Below are 18,391 nucleotides of genomic sequence, written 5' to 3'. Positions count from 1 at the left end.
GTCCATGCCTCTAATCACTTTATCGTAAGCTGCAGCTGCCGACTAGCAGTGACAAGACTGGAGGAAGAACAGAAAACAGCAAAATCATCCACAAACAAGGAGTACTGGGCAGGACTCCGGATAGTGGACGTGATACTGTTAATGGCGACGGCAAAGAGGGTGACACTTAAAACGCTTCCCTGAGGAACACCATTCTCCTGCACATACAAATCAGATAGCACAATACCAACCCGATATCGAAAGAGGCGGCGGGACAGAAAGGACCGAATGAAGATGGGGAGATGGCCACTGATGGAGTTGATTGAGGATAAGGCGGCGCCAATTAGTGTCATACGCCTTATTAATGTCAAATAATACACCTAGACAATGCTGGTTACGTAGGAAGGCCTGCTGGATGGCCGCCTCAAGCAGGGTCAAGTTGTCTATAGTTGAACGACATCTCCGAAAGCCACACTGAGAGTGGCTAAGGAGCTGCCTGGTCTCGAGCAGCCAAACCAGGCGACGGTTGACCATGCGTTCCAATGTCTTCCCGACACACCTCGTCAAAGCAATACTCTGATAACTACTGGGATGCATTCGGTCCTTTCCCGGTTTGAGGAGGGGAACCAAAATCGCCTCCCTCCAAGAGTCAGGGAACGTGCCGGATGACCATATCATATTAAAATAATTCAGGAGAACTTCCTTGGATGGCAGCAACAAGTGCTGCAGCATGCTGTACAGGATTTGATCATCACCTGGCGCAGTATCATGAGCCACAGACAGCGCCGAATCCAGTTCCCACATTGTGAAGGGGCAGTTGTAGGGTTCAGAATTTGGAGACCGGAAGTCCAAGTGATCCCTCTCGATGGCAGTGCGGTAGTGGCAGAAATCTGGATCACAGTTAATAGTGGCAGTAGATTCGACAAAATACATGGCCAGTGTCTGGGCAATGTCTCTCGGCGCCGTGAGTAGACAACCCTGATGCAGCAATGCCGTGACAGGTAGTTGGCTGCGTTTCCTGGAAATCCTCCTGATGGCTTCCCATACTTTTGTAGAACTAGTGGAGCAGGAGATGGAGTTCAGGAACGATTGCCATGACCATCGTTTGCTCTCTTTAATCACTCGCCGTGCCTTGGCCCTTGCCACCCGAAAGGCCGCAAGATTGTCAGCTGATGGACGGCACTTGAAGCGGCACAGAGCTGCACGGCGGGCTCGGATGGCTGAGCGGCACTCAGTGGTCCACCAAGGGACAGGGCACCTCTTGGGATGACTTGAGGACCGTGGGATCGACAATTCAGCAGCATGGGAGATCACGGCTGTAACATGGTCGACCCATTCGTGGACGCTGGCACGGTGTTCCAAAACAGCTAAATCGCTGAAAAATGTCCAGTCAGCTCTGCAGAGTTGCCACCTGGGCGGCACTGGTAATGCCACAGTCTCATCCAGGAGGCGAATCCAAAGGGGGAAGTGGTCACTAGAATGGAGGTCAGTGGCAACCTCCCACAGAGCAGAATCCGCGAGTGCTGGAGAGCAAAAGGAAAGGTCAATAGCTGACGACGACCCAGAAGCAGTACAGAAATGAGTGGGAGCACTAGAGTTGAGGATGCACAGTTCTTCGGATACCATGAGGCTTTCCAGAATGCGACCCCTGGGGCAAGTAGTCGTAGAGCCCCATAAGACATTATGAGCATTGAAGTCCCCCAGAAGGAGAAATGGGTGGGGGAGTTGGCTAATAAGGTCTGTGAGAGCCTCAGAGTCTATTGCATCCTGAGGCGGTAAGTAAACGGAACAAATTGTGAGCCTCTGCCCCACAAGAAGGTCAACTGCAACTGCTTGCAAGTCCGTAACGAGAGGGAGCTCAGATGAGTGGTGCATGTCATGGACAAAAACCACAACACCACCCTTTGCCCTTTCCCCCATCAGATCATCTTTTTGATACACGGTATAGCCCCGTAAAGAAAGAGCATCAGTGGCCTAGAAATGTGTCTCTTGGAGACATAAGCACAAGGGGCGCTCTCGTACAATGAGTTGTAATTCGGCCACATGGTTCCTGAACCCATTCAGGTTCCACTGTAATATGGGAGCCAGTGATCAGGGTGGCTGAATTTTCACCCTGCCCCTGTGCTTTGGAGGAGAGCCCATACTGGCCGGAGATTTATTCCTGGGGCGAGAAGATCGCCCCCGGTTGACATCAATGTCCATCAGCTCCGATGGCAACCCAAGGGAGATGTCAGATAGTACAATGGCATCGTCATTGGACTGACCCTGACTAGTCTCCTCAGGTGGCAAAACCTTCACCTTCGGCGTCTTCGTCTTGGGGGGCATAGAATGCAGAACCTTGTCAACAGTTGGAGCTTTACTCGCCTGGGCAGAAGGTGCCATATGGGGAGGGGCAGCAACCACGGTCTTGTCCGACGTTGTGGGGAGAGCTGCAGATTGCAAAACAACCGCAGCACCACAAGTGCACTGGCAAATGCAGGTATTAGTGCTGACACTAGCAAACTCGGTTTGTGTAGCAACAGTGGCCAACTGTACCAGTTTCTGCAGAGTGGAAGCGAAAGATGTTGTAAACACAGGAGGCTGCATGGCCTTAAAGAGCTTCTTGGCCTCACCATAGGGGATGCGCTTAGATGTTTTGATCTCCTGTATCTTCTGTTCCTTGAGATAGATGGGGCAGACCCGGCTCCAGACAGGGTGACTCCCAGAGCAATTCACGCACTTCACAGGTGATGAACAATCGGCTCCTTGATGGGCAGGCTGACCACATTAACCACAAGTGGCTATCCCATTGCACCCCAACGTAGTATGCCCAAAGCGCTGACATAAAAAGTTTGTGTCATAATCAATGATGCCATGGGTGTCTAGAAAGTTGTCTACCAATGCAAACTATGTTTTGGTGTTGTCTTTCTGCAGGAGTACCAGTTTCAGAAATCTGTCCATTTCAACATGCTGGTACATCATGAGATGTGGGTAGCATCAGGGAGGACCATATGATGGCAGAAGTAAACTTTCAATAGAGCGTATTGCGTGGGGTCCAAGGTCAGAGTGATGTGTCAACCAAGGTCCCACTGGATGTGGCAAGACAAAGGCCACACGAGGTGCATGGTGTGGCAGGCTTGTGGTCAGCTGGCATGGAAGAGACTACCATGGTTAACTGAAAAGAGTGGCAGCAGGCATGCATGTGAATGGTTTGCAACAGTGCCCAAGGTCTGCACGAGGCAGAGGATAAAGACCCTGGAAGGATCATGGCGCAGACGGTGCATAAAATGGTCCTGGCATGGATGTGGCAGCTGCAGCTGGCAGAGAGAACAGCGGAATATGAACAGAGAGTGGATCTAGCAATCATATGACACCCTGCGGTATCGTGTGTTGGTAACAATCCAATATATGCTGACCATGAAACACACAATGCACAGTACTAGCAGGTTTTCATAGGCACAAAACCATGATACTGGGCAGTATGCGATGCACTATGGTTAGTGTGACCTCAAGCAAACAAAGCAGACTGCATACACTGTTTCCACCAGTGAGGTCTGGGATAGGTTAAATCCATCATGTGTCTCTTGCACTGATGTTGGAACTTGGGCTTCACAACTGAAGTCTGAAGCAGGTATGGGGAGGATGGAATGCGGATCACTGGATGGCAGAAACTACACTGTTTATAGTGGACACACACCGTGGGATACAAAATCATTGATATAATGCAAAGAAACCGGGAGGAGGGGTCCCGAATGTGGTTAATTCAGTCACTGCCATCATGGTTGGATAAACAAACTAAAGAAATTGTTGAATGTATGAATGTTATTCATTACTTGAATATTACACATGAAGAATACATGCAAACAGTAGCAAGGAATAACTCAGACTGAAATCAAAGAACATAGTCACATAGTATGTTTTGGTGTCAAAAGGTGATGTTTGGTGGTCAAGAGAGCACCACACAACTATGTAAACCTTTTTGCTTTACATTTTATCTCCATATTTCTTCTTTGCAAACACTTGGTTGGATGTTGGGTAGTAATGGAGAAAAGTTGAGCTTGTGATGTGATGGAAAGCAGACACTGTAGGTGGAATTGATAGCTCAAGGAAGCAAATGAATATTACATTTTGTTGTTCTAATATTTGAAGAGTTAAAATGCACAGCAAAGCCAATTTCAAGACAATCAGCTAAGTAAAAACTATATTTTAGTAATGAGAATATATACTCCAATAAAGCTCCATCCAGAATACTGACAAAATCAATTCCATGGACAAGTCATTGTATATATAGCATTGAATCAGTGTATTACAAGTTTCAAGTAACTGTTGTGTAAAAATCCACTACAAATGGCAGCTGATTCTGGCTATAATTTGGCCTACCTGAACTTAAAAAATGAAGTACAAGCTGTATTTATTTATTTATGAGGTCCCTTGAGACTATGAAAGCCAAAGCTTCTTGGTCATGGAATGAGTTAGTACATATTTTACGGAATGCTGATTAGAAATTCATAAATGAAGAATTAATAGACAGTGAAAAACAAAGTATATGAATAAATAACATATTACAGAGAAAAGTGTGAGGCACTCTAGTCAGAACAGAAGGGTACCACAAGTTAGCTTTTCAACCTGTACTTAGGTGATATGCAATTTAAAGTTAAAATACTATCATACGCCAGCCCATATTGCATCTCATTCTCTTGGCACCAAATGTGACCTAATGCCATATTAATCTTAATTTAAAGCAACTTCCTGTACTGTAGTTTAAATACCTCATTTTACTCATGACAGAAGTGTCTGTTTGCCATTTTCTGAAATAGTTAATACAAGGAGCAGAGGTGACAAATTAGAAATTACAATTGACACCCTATGCTTCAGAATATTTAGAAATTCCTTCATCAGCAGATAGCAGAAAGTGTAGAATAAGGAACAAGGTGATGTTCAAGTGTGAAGTGAAACCTTAAATCCCAAGAAAAGAAAGGTATAGGAATTGCTGTCTATATGCCACTCCAGCATGTAAATTCTCCTATTCCAAAGACAGTCACAAAAAATTCTGATAGCTGATATCTGGTAGTCTAATATTCTACAGATGTCTCAACATCTTACAATACATAATACAAATCTAGAGCTTACGAATTATAACAAAATGATATTGCACTCATCAGAATGAAATCAACTCACAGTTTCTGTTGTTATACTAGGAAATATCCGCAGAAGGCCAACATTCCGGTTCAGTGCTGTATGAACAGCAAATGGTTCAATGGATGTTGGTCGAAATACAGATCTGAAATCCACTGTAGATAATACATGGAAAAGTTGTATTCAAACTCTCTCAGCAAAGAACAACACATGCCAGAGAAAATTGAATATTTTGTCAAATCTAAGTGAACATATACCTTCAATATCAATGCCAACAGTAGCCAGAGGTGGGAAGTTGAGAGAATCAAAGGCACTGTAACTCGCAGAGCTCACTTTTGTTGTTCTGTTTCCCCTGAAGAGCTTGTGCCCAAAGTAAACAGTTACCTCTGGAATGCTGTAGTTGCCTGCCAAGATAAGTGCACCCAGAAAATTCTCTCTTCCATCACCTCTTGTCTCAAATAATGGAATCTGCAGGAATGAAGAAGAAAGTAAACCAATCAATGTTGTCACCTACACATCACAGTATTGCATTTTAAAGGGAAGTTGGAGAATATTTTCTTAACAATGCAGGTAGTATAAACAGTACATTTAATTTATAATAACAGCATAGCTCATAACGAGAAAAAAAAAAAAAAAACCACACATGCCAAGCTACAGCTTGCATTAGAATTCATCAGCACAGGGAAAAATTCAGAGTTGAAGAAGCAGCCAGCCAAAGAGATTGTATTTTAACAAAACTATTCTCAGTAATCTTAGAGAAAATTTTCATATTCTTAAACTGGGAACATCAAGTAGGAAAATATTTTGGGACATTCTTGAATCACCTTTGCTTTTTGGATGACATTGCACAATTTTTAAAACAAATTAAAGCAATTATCTGCAACAGTCACATTTGTATTAACATCCTTGGTATATTTAAAGGGAAAGCACTCCCATCCTGAGCTGGAAACAGTCCTTCACAAGTTTTTTTTTTTTTTTTTTTTTTTTTTTTTTTTTTTTTTTTTTTTTGCTTGATACAGATAGCTGTCCGATTTATGTTTTATTTTGAAGTTGTTCAGCTAACTGTAAATACCTGACAGTCATAATGGAGAGAACAATCTGCAAACTTGAATACAGCAGATTTTTTATTAAAACCTTTATTTGCCAACATCACACTGTAGAAAACAGTGCTTACTAATTTCAACCTCTTAAAGAATCGTCTTCAGATCTGCAAGTTGTTATAAAATGTCGCACATTAGAATACTTCAGAATACAATAGCATTAACAAGAGCAGAATGATATTTTCACTCTGCAGAGGAATGTGCACTGATATGAACTTCCTGGCAGATTAGAATTGTGTGCCGGACCGAGACTCGAACTCAGGGCCTTTGCCTTTTGCGGACGAGTGCTCTTCCACCTGAGCTACCCAAGCACAACTCATGATCTGCCCTCTCAGCTCTAATTCTTCCAGTAGCTCATCTCATACCAGTCTTTTACCTGTGAAGTTTGGGAGGTATGAGACGGGTTACTGGTGGAATTAGAACCATGATGAAAGGTTGTGAGTCATGATTGGGTAGTTCAGATGGTAGAGCTCTTGCCCACTAAATGCAAATGTCCTGAGTTTGTGTCTCAATCTGGCACAGTTTTAAAATGCCTGAAAGTTTCATTGACAACAGCAGTTATGCAAAAGTTGTTGGGAGTACATACCAGGATAGAACCTACTGGTGTTTACATTCGGAGAATAGGTAAGATGCTAAGCCATTTCAGCGTTAACATCCTTATGGAAATGTCAACTGTGGAACAAAATAGAATAAAATTATACAAATGTGGTCCAAAATCAATGGCCAGAAGCTATATGCAATAAAATACCAGTAAAAACATACCATACAGTCATATTTACTGTATGTGGATGTGAAACATACTGATCAAACTTTGTTGTTGCAAACTGAATGTCACATAAGAAAAGTCATCCTGCCTAGACACAGTATTTGTCAAAGTTAACAAGATCAATGCAGCAAACAGACTGACTGGCGCTATGTACATGGGCTTACAGGTTATCAAAGATGCCACCAGGTGACAGTGCAGTATTATGAAGTGGAAATACAATGTAATATAACAATTAACAGGGGGATATTACATGGTAATTTAAAAAAATAGTACAACTAGTAATTATAGCAATAAAATTTTAATTCTACTTTGTTACACATTTGACATTTCCTCAAGGATGTTAACACTGAAATTAGTTAAGGACACCACATATTTGTATCCTGTTATGTATTCTAAACAGTTTTTTTGCATAGTTACTCTTCTTAATGCTATTGTATTCCAATGTATTCTAATTTGTGGTCTTTTCTAACATCTTCCAGTTCTGAGGATATTGGCAAATCAAGGTTTTAATGAGAAATCTATGGTATTCTCATTCCATAAATCTGAAAACTGCGTTACCTTATACATAATACCACTGACCACATACAGAAATAAAAACTGTCCAAAAATTGTAGAGATGCAGGCATGATTCAATTCATACATTAACAAAAGAGACGCAGATCATAGAATCTTAATCTTTATACTGCTCTAACAATAAATTATCACTATACTGCTAAATGCTATTCATGCTTATCCCAGATAAATTTAATTTACATCCACATCTATGTGACTACCCTGCAATTGACACTTAAGTGCCTTGCAGTGTGTTCATCAAAGCATTGTGACACTATTTCTCTACCATTCCACTCTTGAACAGTGCATAGGAGAAAGAAACATTTAAATCTTTCATTACAAGCTCTGGTATCTCTTATTTAATTATGATGATCATTTTTTGTATGTAGGTGGGCTTCAAAAAAATATTTTCACATTCAGAGGAGAAAGCTGGCGATTGAAATTCCATGAAAAGACCTCGTCATAACAAATAATGCCTTTGTTTCAACTATTACTAGCCTTACCATATCCATGACACACACTCTCATATTTCGCAGTAATAAAAAACAAGATACCCTTCCTCAAATGATGTTGACATCCTCCATCTCTACTATCTGGTAAGGATCCCATATAGCACAGCAATACTCCAGAAGAGGACAGACGAAGATTGTGGTGTCACCGCCAGACACCACACTTGCTAGGTGGTAGCTTAAATCGGCCGCGGTCCATTTAGTACATGTCGGACCCGCGTGTCGCCACTGTGTGATCGCAGACCGAGCGCCACCACAAGGCAGGTCTCGAGATACGGGATAGCACTCGCCCCAGTTGTACGACGACTTTGCTAGCGACTACACTGACGAAGTCTTCTCTCATTTACCGAGAGACAGTTAGAATAGCCTTCAGCTAAGTCCATGACTACGACCTAGCAAGGCGCCATTAACCGTATCTGAAGGTAGTCTTATTTGTATTATCAAGAGCGATGTACCACAAGGATCGAATAAAGTTAAGTATTCGAGGAGCTGCATACTTTTCTTATTAGCATTCAATACTTATCCTGTTCCAGAATTCACGCCCGTCTGCGTTAGATAGCTTCCATTTCAGCCTCCTCTATCTACAAGGTGTTGGCACATTTACCAACACATCAAAGATAGTGCAGGCAGTCCCTTTAGTGGATATGTTGCATCCTCTAACTGTTTTGCCAATAAAACACAGTCTTTGGTTTGCCTTCCCCACAACATTATCTATGTTATGTTTCCAATTTAAGTTGTTTGTAGTTGTCATCCCCAGGTAAGCAGTTGATTTGGCAGCCTTTAGATTTGTGTGATTTATCATGTATCTGAAATTTAACAGAAGCCTTTCAATACTCATGAGGATGACCTGACACTTTTCATTAATTAGGATCAATTGCCACTTTCTGCATCATAAATATATCTTCTCTAAATCATATAATGATTGGTTTTGAGCTTCTGAAAACTTTCCTACATGGTAAATGACAGCATCAGTGGCAAACAATATCAGAGGACTGCTCAGATTGTCTACTAAATCATTTATGTAGATTAGAAACAGCAGAGAGACTATGACACTTCCACAGGAGACACCATATATCTCTTCTGTTTTACTTGATTACTTTCTGTCAGTTACCACAAATAGTGACCTTTCTGACGGGAATGCATGAATCCAGTCACGCAACTGAGATGATATGTCATACACAATGATAGTTCATATGGATGCAAAGTTCTTAGAAGCCTGTGTGAGGAATGTTATCAAAAGCCTTCTGGAAATGTAGAAGTATGGAATTAATTTGAGATCCCCGCTGATAGTTTCTCATTACTTCATGAGAACAAAGAGCTACTTGTGTTTCACAAGAATGATATTTTCTGAATTTGTGCTGACTATAGATCAACAGATCATTTTCTTTGAGGTAATTCATAATGTTCAAATGCAATATATGCTACAAAACCATACTGCAAATTGACGTCAGTGATGTGTGTCTATAATTCAGTAGAATGCTCCTATTTTCTTTCTCGAGTATTGATGTGACCTGTACAACTTTCCAGTCTTCATGCACTGATCTTCTGTTGGGCAAGTGATGTATATGATTGCTAGATATGGAATTATTATATCAGCATACCCTGAAATGTACCTAACTGGTATACAATCTAGACCAGAAGACTTTCCTGTATTAAGTAGTTTAAGTTGCTTCACTACACAGAGGATATCTATTTCCAAGTTACTCTTACTGGCAGCTGTTCTTGATTTGAATTCTGGAATATTTACTCTGTCTTCTTTGGAAAAGGAATTTCAGATAAACACATTTAGTAATTCCACTTCAGTAGTATTGTCATTGGTAACATTACCATTGCTATCATACTCACTGTCTCTTGCCACTGTTGTATTTTATATATGACCCGAATCCCTCTGGATTTTCTGCTAGATTTTGAGACAGAATTTCACTTTGGGAACTACACTGAAGAGCCAATGAAACTGGTACGCCTGCCTAATTTTGTGCAGCACCCCCGTAAGCACACAGAAGTGCTGCAACATGATGTGTCATGGACTCAACTAATGTCTGAAGTAGTGCTGGAGGGAATTGACACCATGAGTCCTGCAGGGCTGTCCATAAATCCATAAGAGTACAAGGGGGTGGAGATCTCTTCTGGGCAGGAAGTTGCAAGGCATCCCAGATATGCTCAATAACGTTCATGTCTAGTGAGGTTGGTGGCCACTGGAAGTGGAGCCACTCTGTTCCTGAAGCCACTCTGTAGCAATTCTGGACCTGTGGGGTGTCGCACTGTCCTGCTGGAATTGCCCAAATCTGTTGGAATGCACAATGTACATCAATGGATGCAGGTAATCAGATTGATGCTTAGATACGTGTCACCTGTCGGAGTCATATCTAGAAATATCACGGGTCCCATACCACTCAAACTGCACACTCCCCACACAGTTAGAGAGGTCCAACAGCTGCAGCAGTCCCCTACTGACATGCATGGTCCCTGGATTCACGTCCATCTACATGATACAATTTAAAACGAGACTCATTCGATCAGGTGACATTTTTTCAGTCATCAACAGTCCAATGTCAGTGATGACAGGCCCAGGTAAGGCATAAAGCTTTGTGTCATGGAGTCATCAATGGTACATGAGTGGGCCTTCGGCTTCGAAAGCCCATATTGATGATGTTTCATTGAATGGTTTGAAGGCTGTCACTTGCTGATGGCCCAGAACTGAAATCTGCAGCAATTTGGGGAAGGTTTGCACTTCTGTCACACTGAATGACACTCTTCAGTAGTTGTTGGTCCTGTTCTTGCAGGATCTTTTTCTGGCCACAGCGATGTCAGAGATTTGATGTTTCACTAGGTTCCTGATATTCATGTTATACTCGTGAAATGGTATAAGGGTAAATCCCCACTTCATCAACCTCACAGTTGCTGTGTCCCATCACTCATGCACTGACTATAACACTATGTTCAGACTCATTTAAATCTTGATAACCTGTCATTGTAGCAGTAGTAACCGATCTAACAACTGTGCCACACTCTTGTTGTCTTATATAGGCAATGCCAACTGCAGTGCCTTATTCTGCCTCTTTACAGATCTCTGTATTTGAACACACATGCCTATACCAGTTTTTTTGGCTCTTCAGTGTATTAAAGTCATCTCACATAGAAGTCCACATTAAATTTTGAGCTTCTGTGAAATTGTGCCAATATTGGGGATTTTTGCATTCCTTTAAATTTGGCAGGTTTTTGTCACTGCTTCCGCTAGTGTTCTGACCTGCTTTATGTCCCATGGGAGGTGAGTTCTATCTCTTATTAATTTATCTGGTATAAATCTCTCAATTGTTGTCAATATTTCTTTGAATTCAAGCCATATCTGGTCTATGCTTACATAGTTAGTTCTGACTGAATGAAGACTGTCTCTCAGAAAGGTTTCAAATGAATTTTTATCTGCTTTTTAAATAGACACATCTTATGTTTATTTCTGGTAATCAAGTAAATTGGAAAGAAAGCTGCTACTATGAAAAAACATTGACGTCTCCTCAGCTATTCTAAGTAGCTGCTGCTTATCTGATATTGGCAGCTTAATATCTACTTGATTATGATGGAATTTCTCAAAGAAAATATTTACCTACACCTGTATAAACAGTGACCTATTTACAATATGATACTACTTGTCAGGCAGCTTCCAAAGAACACTGCTACTTGCATGTATCTAATGGAACTTTTCTATCCCTAAATTTGGACTTACATCTATATGGAATGTAGTGTAATGAGAGACAGAACAACATCACTATTGATTGAAATGGCAGGACTCTAAATGATCAAAAACCCATCCAGACAGCTGCCCATGTTAGCATGCCACTTCCAAAGTTCAGGAGATCAGAGAGGTGCTGGCCCAAAGTCGAATCTGCTTGGCAGATTAATGATGACAGGTAGTGTGTTGAACAGTCTGGATATGGTTTTTAGTTAGTTCCCCCACATCCAACCATATGAATACCAGTCCAAAAATATCCTCACACTTTTAGATGGAATAACACAAAATGCAGACAGCTGGGGTACACAAATTCCATCTGGCGGGAAGGGGGGAAGGCCAGGGATGGCAACAAGGAGGGCATCCAGGCACCCTCTACCAATAACACTGTCAAATCACACAGGATAAGGTATGGAGTAGGAATAAACTATAAATGACCAGATAAAAGTAGCAAGTACATTTAATACTAATTTCTTAACTGTAGCAGAAAACAGAGGGACAAAAAGGTCAAAGTAAAAACCAAAACAGCATGTCAAAAAAGCAATTCACATAAAATTCAATAATATGGATGTCTCACCCGATTCTCCATCAGAAATTAAATATTCTTTCATTAACAAAAGCTCATCTGGATTTGATGGTGTTTTCAACAGAGCACTAAAAAATTGTTTCCATATAACAAGTTTTATCACACTGAAATATATAACACATCATTGACCTGGGCATTTTTCAAGAGAGATTGGAACTCCTCTGCAAAAAAAATTTAAAAGAAGAGATGTCAGTAACTACAAATGTACTCACTACTGACATCATTTTCCAAAATTTTTGAGGTGATATGCTCTAGAATAGTATCCTACCTGAGGAACAATAATAAACTTAGTGGATCAAAGTTTGGATTTCAGAAGAGTTACTCAGCAGAGACTACCAGTTACACATTCACTAACCAAATGTTACGAACATTAAATAATAAAATATCACCAGTTGGTGTTTTCTCTAACTTATCTAAGGCATTTTACTATATAAATAAATTAGGAGTAAAGGATCCCACTCACAAAATAGAAGAAACATTGAGTAACCAATAGGCACACAAAAAAGAATGAAAACTTTCAAACAAATCCTTTAATGAACAGGCACCTGCTCCCCCACCCCCTACCAACACACAACACACAACACACAACACTCACTCACTCACTCACTCACTCACTCTCTCTCTCTCTCACTCTCTCTCTCTCTCCCCTGTGCAACTACATTGTGCTGGCTGAACATACATTGCTGGAACTGCAGTTTGGCAGGTAGAATGGAGTGAAAGGTTGTGTTGGGTGAAGTGTATGGAGGGAGAAAGAGGCAGGCAGGAAACAGGGAAACAGGTTCGGTAGGGAGAGGCAGCAGGTGCATGGGATAGGAATGCAATGAGAGTTGGGCAATGGGGCCAGTGATTTCACATGGCACATCCACTCTCAACCCTTTGTTACAGGAGACATGCCACTGTGGAAGACCCAGGTGCAAGACCTGCCCGATTTGTCCAGCCAGCACATCCTACTATAGTCCTATGGCAAGCTTATAGTATCCCATCAGAGGCAGGGCCACCTGTGAAACCAGACATGTCATATACCAGCTCTGTTGCAATTTCTGCACAGCACCTTAAGCAGGCATGACTACCAACTGGCTGTCACCAGAACGAATGGTCACTAGCAAACTGTGGCCAAGGCTACAGCTGACTACTTGGTGACAGAACATGCTCGAGTTCACTGGCTGCTTCCCTGCTTGTGTTATATGGATCCTTCCCCCACACAAACTTTTCTGAAATATACAGATGGGAGCTATCCTTACAACACACCCTACTCTCTCATAAACCTCCTGGCCTCAATATCCACTAAGCCACTGCACCCACACCCTCCACACCCTCTACTCAACATAGCCTATCTTTCTTGTGTCTTTTCGCCCCCTTCCAAATTAACTCCTCCATATTGTTACCCCTCCCTATTAATTCCTTCGTACTGAAACTTCCTGGCAGATTAAAACTGTGTGCCGGACCGAGACTCGAACTTCGGACCTTTGCCTTTCGCGGGCAAGTGCTCTACCATCTGAGCTACCCAAGCACGACTCACACCCTGTCCTCACAGCTTTACTTCCATCAGTACCTCGTCTCCTATTTTCCAAACTTCACATAAGCTCTCCTGCGAACCTTGGAGAACTAGCACTCTTGGAAGAAAGAATATTGCAGAGACATGGCTTAGCCACAGCCTGGGGGATGTTTCCAGAATGAACTGTTACCATCATGCACAGCATGAACTCACCAGTTCAGGTGCCCGCATGTTGCGGCATTCCTTATCCTGTGCACTTGCTGTTTCTCCCTCCCACATTGCTGTATAATGTATATGCTTGCTCCCTTCAAGGCACATGTTTCCTGCCTCCCCCCCCCCCCCCCCCCCTCTCTGCTTACCCCGCCCAACGCAATCCTTCAGACCAGTCCACCTGCCAAACAGGCCAAACAGAAGTCCCAGCACTGTAGAAGGGGAAGTCAAACACAAAAGAGACAGATTGAAAAAAAGCAAATAAACTACTTATTATTTCAAAAGTAATTATCACAACTGTTAATACATTTACCCCACTGTGGGACTAGATGGCCAGTACCTTCATGGAAAAATGTTTGCAGTTGCCTATGGAACCATGATTATGCCTGAGTGTGCACCTCTTTGTCCAAAGTAAATTGATGGCTACAAACCTCTTTCTTCAAAGCCAAAAAAACATGGAAATTGCATGGAGAGAGATTGGAGCTGTGTGAAGGATATGTAAGGGCTTCCCAACTAAACATCTGAAGTGTAGTCAAAATGACCTTGACAACATGTAGACCCACCCACATGTTTTGAGTAAGGCCAGAAGTTTTTCTGGGAAGCCCTTACACACCCTCCTCACAGTCCTGATTTCTCCTCATGTGATGTCCATGAAGAAAGATAGTTGAATGTCTTCACACAAAGAGGTGTGTGCCTGCATACAATCATGGTTCTGCAAACATCAGCAAACATTTTTCCATGAAGGCATTGACAGACTTGTCTCACAGCAGGATAAACATATTTACAGTTATGGTGATTACTTTTGAAATAACAAACAGTATACTTACTTTTTCCATCTGTCTCATTTTCATTTTGCTGCTCCTTATAAATTCACATTTTCTTTGATTCTAAACTATGCTTTCAAAAACTACCTATACAGTTTAGTTAAACTCGAGAACAGCAAACAGTCTGAATGTCACTAAATAAATGCAATCACTAATTAGTGTGTAATTTAAAATCAATTTTATGTCTTCGCTTGTAAAGTATATTTTATTAATTTTCACTCTAATAAAGATACTTCTACATGTATTTTGGTTGCAAAAAACTTCTTGTATTTTTTAGTAACATAATTTCTACATATTTTACCAAAATTCCACAAATATTGCTTGGAATTTTAATGTTGATCATGTCCAATGTAAGAAAAAGTAGTGGTTGTCATCATGTACTTATATACAGCAGCAGCACTCATCAGTTCATCAGTCAGACAGTTAGTTGGTTGCTTTACAGACATCAGAAGTTGGAGAGCGTCCATTCCAATAATACACGTCATCACATACGACAACCCAGACTGTTGTGGAAGACATGATCGAAAGTCAGATGGGTACCTATGACCATAACTAAAATACGTATCCTTTTTTGTTAAAATTTACTACTTCATGATGCACATGTGTTAAAAAGGTTTGTCATCTGAGTTTGTTATTTTAAATATTTAACTCGTTATTAGTCCCTTAATAAGTGGAATATTACACTGCTTTGCATAGAATCAACAGTTTTGAGCTGTATTTAACCAAAACTGATTTATCTTTTGATGGTGGTGGTTATGTGTGTGTGTTGTGGGTAATTAGAAGTGGGTTTTACAATTAAAAGTTTATTGTGTTTATCCAACAGAATTGTCTACAAGCTGTGAAAGTTGGAAGCAAGAAAAGATTAACTGCAGACTTATTATTACTTTTACTGTCTGTCTTTATTAACATACAAGACGGAAGAGGTGGGAAGGCTACTGCTGACTTAAACACTAAAGTGGATAGGTCAAGCGCTGATTTAAATGTTAGATTAATGCAAATTTTCACCTGCACTATTTGTGAGTGGGACAGAAAAAGAAATTACTAGTGGCGGCACAAGTTACCCTCCACCATGCACCATATGGAGGCTTGCAGATTGTTTGTAGTTGTGGACAAAGATGTAGCTGTAGATCTCAAGAGAGGGTCACGCACTGGTCATGCCGCCTGAGCCTTAATTTAAGTGTTCACCTACGAAGTGTGGTTTGAATAAATCAGTGACTGTTATGTGGAGCTAATCTGCTTTACATCAGAGACCTTTTATTATCCAAGTCGAAGTCCAAGTCATAACTTGAGTAAAATCTGCAGTTGCATCACATTAATATCAGCTTGAAGGTGTACTGCGACGTATTTTCCACACCATTCAATGTACAGAGCTATCAAGTAGATACATGTTGCAAGGTTAATACATTATGTAAAATGCAAAGTGTGTTCTTTGTTCAACATAAACACAGGAACTGAAAGTTCTGAATGTTCATTTGATAAGTAAATGATGTAACTGTTGAAGAAGAACAATTTATAGTTAAAAAAATGAAAGACTAAACACTAGTTTAATGTCCAAGTACAATTTTCTATAACCATGGATGAAGGCAAAATGGCTCAATAAATTTGATGAGCTATCGAACTAGAAAGAATTGAAAGTTGTACATGTCCTGACTTGTCTATACCTGTTCATGTGTACATAAGTGGAATATTTATACTTGGAGTTTCCTTTTCTTGTTAAGAAGAAAAAGACAATAAACAGGAGGACGACACTAAACAAAAAATAAATTACTTATTGCACAATAAGAATGTATTTGTCATACCTGTGAACCAGTAATGACAACTGTCTTCCCCAGATGCTCAAATATGAATGACAGAGCTGATGCAGTGTATGCCAAGGTGTCAGTTCCATGCAGCACAACAAATCCATCATATTTTGAGTATTCATTCTGTTAAAAGAAGAGGAAAAAAAGTTACTCATACATATATAATTTGCTAAAAATTAGATACTAGGAAAGATCATGATAGTGTACTAAAAGTATTATTGAAAATGTCATGAATTAAACACAAAAACATTAGGTGAAGTGCATACTAAGAATGTGCAGAATGTAGACTATTGCTAGAAGCCATATTAATAAACACATCTGACCCACAGTCCTGATTTAATATTAGATGATCAACCACAACTCAATTCTTCCCCTCTTTTTAACTTAATTTAATCTTCTCAATTTTCCAGTGCTTCCCACACTGCTTGTTCCTTTCTATTCACCCAGTCTCATGTATTTATTTATTGTATGTTATTCTGATTGCCTATGTACTCTGTATATTCTGTTGTTACAATTGTCAATTCTATCTTTAAAATTATTTTCTGTTTCACTTTCCTGATGTAATATCTTTTCAAGTTATTCTTTAGTATTCTTGTCAAGTATTAATTTTATTTTACTGGAATTGTTAATTAAATCAGACTGTTGCATAGACACTGTTTCTCAAGTATAGTGTTAATGTTTTCTTGGTCTGATTTATTTATTGTTCAACTTTTAATGTTTTTAATTGTGTTACCATTGCACTCTCAAAGACAGCATTTACTCATTTTAACGACTCACTCTATAAGAGTCACATCTTTTGCAATGATGTTTATAATTACTGTAACTTGATAATGAAAGTCAGTGAGGGTCTGATGATGGAACTGTAAGTTGAAAATTGGTTAACTGAATAAATTAATCCTCTAGAACATAAACAATATTGTGTTTTTTCATTTACATTACAGTATCTATTTTTGACTGCCATTTCCTTATCTTTGACTTTAGAACTGCTCTACCTGCCAATACCATCTTCTCAGGTTTTTGTATACTGTGCCCTCATTTGCTAATAATTCATTGTCAGATTCTCTCTCATTCTGCTTTACCTCTTCATCTCTGCCCTGGATCACTTTTATATTTCATTTATACAAGTCTCATGTCCCTTAAACATTTCCTTTCTTTTGCTAGGTGAAAGAATCCATCGTCCTGAAATCTAATGTTAGTGTCACTTTTTCCAGCTTGTTCCTGTGCCTGCTACATCTCAGTAGCTAGAACATTTCTTCTACATTTGATTGTAGCTTCTGGAGATTCCCTACATTACAGCTGATATTTGTTTCATAATAGGTGATAATGAGCTAATGATTGCTCCCAGAAGTTAGTTGTTCAAACACCAGCTAGTTATTAGTTAGTTATGTGTTCCATGGATCATTTTGCATGACAAATAGTAATGATGTGGAATGAGCCATTTTAAACTCACATTAATTTGTACATACAGTTACATTCTGAACATTTCTAAGGGCTTTTTTTGCAAAAAGAAAAGATATATATGGATGTGAGTTAGTGATTCCTTAGTTAATTCCTAACCACCACCTTTTACACTTACAGTAAGAGAAATTCTTTTACAGAATAGAATGAGTTGTCAAGGAGGAACTTTCTCAGTTTGCTATCATATTTTCTTTTCCTGTCTGTCATTTTGTTGCAGCATTGTGCACCCCTTTTTGTGCTAGAGTGGAGCAATGAATGTCATTTTTCCTCC

At 40.3% G+C, this 18,391-nt stretch overlaps 1 protein-coding gene across 2 annotated transcripts in view; it reads right to left on the bottom strand.

Moving 5' to 3' along the window:
- LOC124613054 (L-asparaginase-like) overlaps window positions 1-18,391 on the bottom strand; it is a 339,172-nt gene that overhangs the window by 80,920 nt on the left and 239,861 nt on the right. For both annotated transcript variants that reach the window (XM_047141629.1, XM_047141630.1), the window contains 3 exons: window positions 16,660-16,785; window positions 5,352-5,562; window positions 5,137-5,249 (listed from right to left, as the gene is read on the bottom strand). In XM_047141629.1, coding sequence (XP_046997585.1) covers window positions 5,137-5,249; window positions 5,352-5,562; window positions 16,660-16,785 — 450 coding nt within the window. The remainder of the gene's footprint in view (window positions 1-5,136; window positions 5,250-5,351; window positions 5,563-16,659; window positions 16,786-18,391) is intronic.

The sequence above is a fragment of the Schistocerca americana genome, chromosome 4 (assembly GCF_021461395.2).
Source record: "Schistocerca americana isolate TAMUIC-IGC-003095 chromosome 4, iqSchAmer2.1, whole genome shotgun sequence".
Taxonomy (NCBI): domain Eukaryota; kingdom Metazoa; phylum Arthropoda; class Insecta; order Orthoptera; family Acrididae; genus Schistocerca; species Schistocerca americana.
The sequence above is the reverse complement of the archived record's forward strand: the minus strand, read 5'-3'. Positions and strand labels throughout refer to the sequence as shown.